This window comes from Mus pahari, chromosome 14, assembly GCF_900095145.1.
Source record: "Mus pahari chromosome 14, PAHARI_EIJ_v1.1, whole genome shotgun sequence".
NCBI lineage: Eukaryota > Metazoa > Chordata > Mammalia > Rodentia > Muridae > Mus > Mus pahari.
In genome coordinates, this window is record NC_034603.1 from 21,332,020 (window position 1) to 21,341,582 (window position 9,563).

General features: G+C 41.7%; 1 protein-coding gene across 1 annotated transcript in view; it reads right to left on the reverse strand.

The window, feature by feature from the left end:
* The window catches only part of Hspa4 (heat shock protein family A (Hsp70) member 4), a 41,517-nt gene that overhangs the window by 24,133 nt on the left and 7,821 nt on the right, over positions 1 to 9,563 (reverse strand). The window contains exons 2-4 of the mRNA XM_021213650.2: positions 7,473 to 7,530; positions 4,196 to 4,336; positions 1,990 to 2,112 (exon numbers count right to left, since the gene is read on the reverse strand). Coding sequence (XP_021069309.1) covers positions 1,990 to 2,112; positions 4,196 to 4,336; positions 7,473 to 7,530 — 322 coding nt within the window. The remainder of the gene's footprint in view (positions 1 to 1,989; positions 2,113 to 4,195; positions 4,337 to 7,472; positions 7,531 to 9,563) is intronic.

Consider the following 9,563-nt stretch of genomic DNA (forward strand, 5'->3'; position numbering starts at 1 on the left):
CTCAAAAAATTTTTTTTACCTTTAATCCCAGCACTCGGGAGGCAGAGGCAGGAGGATTTCTGAGTTCGAGGCCAGCCTGGTCTACAAAGTGAGTTCCAGGACAGCCAGGGCTATAGAGAAGCCCTGTCTCGAGAAAAAAAAAAAAAAAAAAGAAAAAGAAAAAGAAAACTACCCTTGAAAACCCAGGTCCCCCAAAATGGGATGAAGAAGGGAAAAAACCATTTAGAAATCCCCACTATTTCATAAAACTGTTATGTGAGCATTACTCAAAGTAAAAGGCACTAAACGAAAGAAAGAGGTCAAGTCTGGGGCCCAATGGAGAGCGGAGGAATGGTAGAGAGAACCTGGCACAGTGTCTATGCCTACACCTCAGTTACTAAGCCAGCAGGTCTCGGCCTTCCTAGTGTTGCAACCCTTTAATACACTTCTTTGTGGTGTGGTGACACCCACCATAAAACTATTTTTGTTGCTACCGTGTAACTATAACTTTGCTCCTGTTATAAATCGTAATATAAATATTTCATATGCAGGTTATCTGACATGCAACCCCCAAAGGATCATGATCCACCTGTGGAGAACCACTGCACTAAGTAATCAATCACTTCACTTGGGCCCCTAACAGCCTTTCTATTCTTCCAATCCCCAGAATGTGGGCCACAGCTATTGCCTAATCATTACCTGTATCAGTACCAATTTGCTTGATAATCAAGAATCTGCAGTGAGAAAGGCAGCCAACAGTCCCGCTTTGCTAATCAATGTACCCATTAAGACAAAAAAAGCCAAAGAGAAAGCCAGGCACACACCTTTAGTCTCAGCACTTGGGAGACAGAGGCAGGTGGATTTCTGAGTTTGAGGCCAGCCTGTTCTACAGAGTGAGTTCAAGAACAGCCAAGGCTATACAGAGAAACCCTGTCTCGAAAAAACAAAAAACAAAAAACAAAAAAAAAAAAAGCCAAAGAGCTAAAACATCAGTGTGGGGATAGTTTTATGTCAACTCAACACAAGTCAACAAGAGTAGGGAGTCTCAGCTAAGAAAATGCCTCCGTAAGATGGCAAGCCTGGGGCTAGAGAGATAGCTCAGCGGTTTAAGAGCACCGACTGCTCTTCCAGAGGTCCTGAGTTCAAATCCCAGCAACCACATGATGGCTCACAACCATCTATAATGAGATCTGACACCCTCTTCTGATATATCTGAAGACAGCTACAGTGTACTTATATATAATAAATAAGTAAATAAATCTTTTTTTTTTTTTTTTAAAAAAAAGGGCAAGTTTATAAGGCATTTTCTTAGTGATTGATGGGGAAAGGCTTAGTCTACAGTGGATGGAACTATCTAACTATCTCAGTTAGTGATCCTGGGCTCTGTCTCAAAGCAGGCAGAACATGCCATGAGGAGCAAGTCAGCAAGAAGCTCTTCTGTGGCCTGGACAATCAGCTCCCACCTCCACGTTCCTGCCACGCTCGAGTTCCTATCCTGACTTCCTTCCTTCAGTGATCAACAGTGATGTGAAAACATGAGTCAGTAAGCCCTTCCCTTCAAGTTCCTTTTGATCCTGATGCTTCATCACAGCAACAGTCACCCTGACTAGGACAAATCAGGTAACAATAGCAGGAGGGGAGTACTGCATGGCAAACGCAATATAAAACTCAGACAGCCTCTAGACCCCACCACATCACACCCTACTACAAGCAGCCAGGCGCCCATCAAAACAAGGGCACGCAGAAAACTCAAGGATAAGGAAAAAAGATGGAGGCAAGGCAGACAACTAACATTCAATTCAATCAAGTAGCTACCCTGTCCCTAAGCACTACACTAGCTACTGGAAATAACCTTAGGAAAAAAGTGAGATTTCAAATGAGGCTTGAAGGACAAGAGTTAAATAGGTACAACAATGGAGTCTGGAGAAAAAAAGGAGACTTGAAAAATGACTATGAGGTTGGGGAAGTCAGCTCAGACTGGGTGGTGGTGATCCACAGAGCCAAACTTACTGAGACAACACAGTCTACAACAGGCTTCTTAAGAACACTTTCTGCTGTCTCCTTCAGTTTCGACAAAAGCATGGCAGTCACTTGTTCCGTGGTAAAATTCCTCTCCTCTTCCATATATGTAACCTGCAACAAGACAAAAGAATCCAATTTTAGTCCACTTCGTGTCCTAGTCAATGGGGCAGTACCTCAGGAGGGGACTGAAGAATGTTATCTTTACAAAGAATGCTACCTTTTTGTTTAATATACATGACAATTAGCAAAAGACAATCACAACCTAAAGCCAACCTTGAGGCAAAGACCTGATCCGAAAGCAAACCCTCCCGCCTGCCATAAACAGGATGCTAGGGGAGAATGCCTCGATGCCAGGTACTGTGTGGGCTGTACATTGTGTTCACATTAGTCTCCCCAACCAGGACACAGGTGGTTTTGCCCCAGAACCCACACAGTCAAATAAATGTTTATTGGGTTAAAGAATAAATGATGACCAAGTCTCAGGAAATGTTTCATGATAAAGCTCTGCCTTGGATAACCCATCCTTCCACCCTTAGCCCCACCCAGCAGTTAACATCCAAAACACATCCTCTCACAACTTGGAGGAGCTTGACTGAGCAACCATCTCCCTCCAACCCTAATCAGAGGCACAAGCTGACACATGGTCACTTTACAGGACAGTGACAGGGACAGACTTCCCTCACTGAGTCCCTTTATAACCTGCCCCACCTACTGACTTTCTGCTTGGCTTGGGTCTGTCCCTATGACCTTTGTCTACAGAGACAGACCAGTTCCCCAGATCTTCTTTCCTTCTTTTTCTACACATCTGTCCTGTTTCCTGACTGTAACAAGTCCCCATTTCCTCACAATACCTTTTCCGCTTTCCCTCAGTGAGCCATTCAAACTCTTCTGAGAGTACTGACACAGTTACCTTACATAAACCTAGTCATCACTTTTAAATTACATTTATTTGAGGGGGGTGGACATGTGCCACAGTATATAGAGGAACACGCAGAGAACAACTCTGCGGATGTCGTCCACAAACAGAGTCTTGGTGACAAGCACCGGGAGGGAGGCCATCAATCTTAAGGAGACCCTTCTGCCCTCGTCTCTCAGTTCTCAGCTACAGAGCCGGAACTACACTCTTCTGCTTCTCAGTTTCTGGGGCATGTTTTCTGTGGTACTAGATTTGAATCTGGACCTCATAAACTGCTCTACCACTGAGATCTACTCCCAGCTTCATTTGAATCTCAATTAAGATTCTTAGGATTCTTATTTCTACAACTGCTGTGATCTCAAAAAACAAAAACCACACTGGGCTGAGGATGGTGGCTAACACGTGTAATCTCAGCACTCAGGAGGCTGAGGCAGGTGAATTCAAGGCTAGCCTAGGCTACAGAGTAAGACCTTGTCTCAAAAAACACAACCATAAGACATAAAATACCACTCTTATGCTCACTGGCCTACACTCCTGTTACTCCACTGTAGGAGATACAGGTTATTACCCCAGCTTATATCCCAGCCTCTTAGTGTGATGGGGTCACTACTGCTCCACAGAGATTCTTCCGTGTTTCAAAGACAAAGTGCAATCTTCCCTAGAGCATCTGTTAGCGGCTTCAGTCCTACTGACATGACTACAGCAGTGAGACTGGCTAATGAGAACAAGCTATTCTTTGGCCTGCTCTTCTACAAGACTTCACTAATATCACATTGGAAAGGTGGCTCTCTCTGTGAACACCACCAATAGCAGTGACAGAGTTAATGTCTCTCCCCAGACTGCCAATGCAGAGGAACAGCACCATCAATAGCTCATAAACTATCACTACCATTCAAAGACTATCAGCCGTAATCAGCAAGAAATGTTCTTTAACATTTGCATTATAAGGTCTAAAAAAAATGGCTGAGTGGTTTAGGACCACTGCCTGCTCTTACAGAGGATGGGAATTCAATTCCCAGTACCCACACAGGAGGGTGCAAAAACGTAACTCCAGTCCCAGAGGATCCAATATCTTCTTCTGAATTCCAAGAGCACAGACATACACAGAACACAAATACACATGCAGGCAAAATGCTCATATGTGAAAAAAAGGCCTCATTCATGTATGATAAAAATAAAGGTGTAAAGAGAGTGTTTCATTACAGCTTCACGAGAACTACAGACACACACTGAACTGATGAAATAGGGCCGCATAACACAGTATCAGCAGATCCTTACCTTTATGCCCGTTAATCCAGTGGGCAACTGCACAATATCATATGCAAGATTAGATTTTTCTGCTTCCACAAATGGATCGGAGAATGCTCGCCCATGAAATCTTTTAAACCCTTGAACTGTGTTCTTGGCATTAGAAATTACCTAAAAAAGAAAAATGCAAAGAAAAACCATTCCATTTCCAATTTTCAACAGCTTTGGGTTAGTCGGGATCCCTTTAATTCGCCAAATTTCCTTCTAGGGATAAAAGCAGAAAAATTACTAAGTTCTAGACCAACCAGGGCTATGTAGGGAGATGTCGTAAGAAGAAAACCACGCACACACACACAAAGCCAACAGACTTCTAAGTATGCCTTTCCCCCAGGTGCCTGGCCTACTCTCTCTCTCATGCGTACTTTCCCTTTCTTGATAAACTGTCTTATTTCTCTATTTCTAACCAGGTGTCCCTGGTAAAACTCTACTGTGGGACACGAGAACATGGCTACTTGACCAATCCATCTAATGTAACAATCTTACAAATGCTCAAACACACAAAAAGGAGCAGGCAGTAATGAGATATAAGGAAAAGGTGTCCAAGTTTCAATTTTCTTTAGACATTTAATCCTTCTAAATCAAGCAAAATGAGAACAAGGGACTTACTTACATGGGTCCCACTGGTAGGGTTGAAGACTATATCGAGAGCATGTTTTTCCTCTCCATCAAGTCAGGCCACGGCACTCACCAAAATTTTGTTCTTAAACTTTTAATATTTCCAGAAACTATTAGCTTCTAAAACTGCTCACAGTTTATGCTTCAAACTTTCCAAGAACAAACTCATCAATACTTATTAATTCATAAATATCATTAAAGTTCTAAGTGGTACATACCCAGCATGTACACCACTCTGGATTCACTCTCTAGTGCACATGCACGCACACACAGCCCCAAGAAGGAAGAATGACCAGAGTACATTTACAGAACAAAGGCTATTTGGGAGAGTGTTTCTAACTGTTCTTATAACAGGCAAGTGAAAACTTTATCTCCAAATACTGAAATACTGTGAGGGTAATACTTTTTAAGTGGAAAAATATTTTTTTTCCACTTTTAATAGGAAAAACGCTGTGTAGCATGATCTCACTTAGAAAAGAAACACTTCTAGATGCTTATAAAGTCAAAAATTGCCAGGCAGTGGTAGCACACGCCTTTAATCCCAGCACTTGGGAGGCAGAGGCAGGCAGATTTCTGAGTTTGAGGCCAGCCTGGTCTGCAGAGTGAGTTCCAGGACATCCAGGGGCTACACAGAGAAATACTGTCTCAACGCCAAAAAAAAAAAAAAAAGTCAAAATTTTCATTTCTCTCCATAATGGTTGATTTCCACATTCCCTATACTTTTCTAGATTTTTAAGCTCCTCTAGAATAGACAATAACTAGAACAGTGGAAGGCATTTTAAGTCCCAGGATGAACGTGTGCTCCTATTCATAGCACAGGAGCCTTCACAGGTAGAAAAAGCTCTTTATACAATTCTTCTCCATGTAGGCCAAACCAGTGAGGCCTCCAAAGTCAGACCTGGCCTGAAACAGAAACTCAGTGTATCATTATCACTTCTTGAGCACAGTCCCAGGCAGGTGGTGTAAAACAGTTGTAAACAGTAACTTTTCAGTAGGGAAAGTAGTTTCAAACAAATTCAGTGATGTTTATAAAACAACCATTTGATAATTTTGTTATCAACTGCCTCTAAAATTTTTCAGAATATTCTACGAAAATAAGACTATGAACACTCAAGTAAAAACCAACCAACCAAGCACCACGGTTCTTTAAGACAGGGTCTCTACTCATTTATCCCAGGCTGGCCTTAAACTTGCTATGTAGCCAATGAGAAGTCTGAAGTGTCAATCCTCATGCCTACAAACACTGGCTGGTTTTATGTCACCTTGACAGGAGCTAAAGTAATGAGAAGAAAATGGCTTCATAAAATTCAGCTGAAAGGCATTTTTCTCACTTAGTGACCAATAGAGGAGGACCCATTGTTGATGGTGCCATCCCTGAGCTGATGATAGTCCTGGGTTCTTTTTTTTGTTGTTTTTTTTTTTTGTTTTGTTTTGTTTTTTTGTTTTTCGAGACAGGGTTTCTCTGTGTAGCCCTGGCTGTCCTGGAACTCAGAAATCCGCCTGCCTCTGCCTCCTGAGTGCTGGGATTAAAGGCCTGCGCCACCACGCCCAGCTTAGTCCTGGGTTCTTTAAGAAAGCAGACTGAGCAAGCTGTGGAGAGCGAGCCAATAGCCTCTGCATCAGCTCCTGCTTACGGGTTCCTGCCCTGCTTGGGTTCCTGTCCTTACTTACTTTGGTAATTAACAGAGATGTAGAAGCATAAACCCAATAAATCCTTTCTTCTCTGACTTGCTTTTTGGTCATGGTATTTCGTTGCAACAATAGAAACCATAACTAAGACACTATCACTCAAGTGCTGGGATTATTAAACGGAGTGTTTTTATGTAATGCTAGGGACTGAACCCAGGCCTCATGCATGCTACCAACTGATGTCCATCCCCAGGAAAGAAACTTCTCTGATTTTTATGTGCACATAAAGTCAATGTCCAGTTTTTTCCTCTACTTCCCAGTTTATTTTCTAAGAGAAGCACTTCACCACCCACTGAGTCATCTCTCCAACCCCAGCAGCAGCATCTTAGGCTCATTTTGGGTCCTGTCTGGTCAAAAACGCTACTCACATATTTGTTGCTCCAGACTGATTATATCGAGGTCAAACATGCAATTCCTTAACTCACTCTACAGCTCCCTCAGACATTCAGGCTAAGATTCTTGGAGCTTCTGTTGCTCTGGTTACTCAAAAACAAGCAAATATATCAAGATCCTTGTTGACAAAGAACAATGCAAGTTGGTACCAAGCCTATTCAGGTCTAGAGGCCTTTCCTGTGGTGGCTGGTTAACAATAACCTTAGAGATGAAGGTGAAAGGCCTTTGAATAGTTTCAAAGAACATTTAAAATACCAAAAGTTAACTCTGCTTTTAAAAGATCTGCGAAGACTGAGAGTACAGACACATAGCACATGACAAGCTGAGGGAGGAAGACTTAGTTCAAGGCCAGCCTGAGCTACAGAGTTCTAAGACAACCTAGGACATATAAAAAGAACCTACATCAAAAAAAAAAAAAAGAAAGAAAAGAAAAAGAAAAAAGAAAGGAAAAGAAAATCCACAAGTACATAAAAGAGGGCTCTGGTGCTGAGTGAAAATAAAGATAAATCAGAGAAGTTAAGTCATTTTAGGAGGAAGATAGACACTATACCTGGCTCTTAGCTGCTGCTCCAATTGAACGATTCTTAGGACCAAAAGAAACACAAGCCCTAAAAGATAAAAACATTGAGGAATCAGACTTTATTATAATACATCTGAAACTCCAGCAGGTAAGATCTAAGTATCACTTAAAATCCATGTTTTTTTTAAACTTTTGAATTAAAATATAATTACATCATTTCCCACCTCCTTCCAACCCTTCCCACGCACCTTTCCCACTCTCCTTAAATTTGTGGCCTCTTTTTAATTATTTTTTTTGTTTTGGTTTTGTTTTTAAAGATTATTTTATGTATGTGTGTACACCATTGCTCTTCGGACACCAGAAGATGGCATTGGATCCCATTACAGATGGTTGTGAGCCACCATGTGGTTGCTGAGAATTGAACTTAGGACCTCTGAGAACAGTGCTCTTAACCACTGAACCGTCTCTCCAGCCCTAATTATTATTATTGTTAAATACACATACAACACACAATATAATCTGCTGTGTCCAAGTAGTGTTGCTTATATGTGATTTAAGGTGTAAACCATATATTTTAACAGCACATGACCTGTCTATGATTTTGACATTTCTATTTCTTAAAACTATCTATGAAATAGGCTGCCTTAGAATGAATTCTGTCATTTCAAAGCTGGAGCACAGGTCTTGATAACCACCTGTTTAAACTATTAAAGAGAGGTGGACAAGACCTACCCTAACCTTCCACATCCCATGTACAAATGTTAGTACAAAGCAGCATATTCCCATAGCAGATCAAGCAGTCTTGTTTTTAACACAGCTCAGTTTCAAAACGAATACAGTTGCCGGGCATGGTGGCACACGCCTTTAATCCCAGCACTTGAGAGGCAGAGGCAGGTAGATTTCTGAGTTCAAGGCCAGCCTGGTCTACAGAGTGAGTTCCAGGACAGTCAGGTCTACACAGAGTAACCCTATCTTGAAAAAAACAACAACAAAAAAAATACAGCCTATAAAAATTTAAGACAACTCTTGGGTTCAGTGGTTAAAAAAGAGCATTTCCTGTACTTCCAGGACAGGAGTTCCAATCCCAGCACCCATACTGCAGTTCACAACCATCTTTAACTCCACTCCAGGGAATCTGTTGCCCTCTTCTGACCTCTGTAGGCACCAGGTATGCAAGTAATACACAGACACACATACATTACTCATTGATATAAAATAGAAATATGCAAAACAGTCTTGCCCTACTTGTGTGAAAAAAGAATTTATTTAGATCTTCCAGACCCAATAAAATAGTATACTGCCAAGAAAATTTACTCCCACCTCCTAAAATTATTCCAAATCAATCATACATATACTGGATTGAGCTACTTGCTTTTTGAAAATCTGTATTATTATTATGTCTACACATATGTCTGCATATGATTGAGGAAGACAGAGGGATGTCAGATCTCCTAGAGCTGGAATTACAGGCAGTCGTGAGCTGCCACAAGTGGGTGCTAGCAACTGAACTGGAGCCCTCTGACAGAACAGCATGTACTCTTAACCACTGAGACATTACTCTAACCTCCTCTGATGCTTCTTATTAAAACGAAAAAACAGAATCCTGTTTGTATGTTATAAGCAAAACACTCTTATGTTTAAAAAGTTACTAACTAGGGAGTTGATGCTTTTGCTATGTACATTTGCACGCTAACACCCCTAGAACCAGGTCATATTTTCTTTACGCTCATGTCATCTCTCTTTCCAGTAACTGACCTTCTTTCCTCCTTTGTTAACGGTGACTCTACGGGTTGCTTACTTCATGTACTATCCTGCTTATCCTCAGAAGCATCCCATCTTATCTCCTTCATCAGAGAGAAAAGCAATGTCATCAGTACAGTAAGTTGACTCCTCTAGGGTCTGAAAGTGATGGACTCAGACCATGTCTCTGTACTTCATACTCCAGCTTTGACCCTCTCTAACCCTCCTGAATATGAAACTTCATTTTCCAATTCAGCAGAACAAGAATTAAGAGTCCTGGGAGAGGGGCTGGTGAGATGGCTCAGTGGGTAAGAGCACCCGACTGCTCTTCCGAAGGTCCGGAGTTCAAATCCCAGCAACCACATGGTGGCTCACAACCAT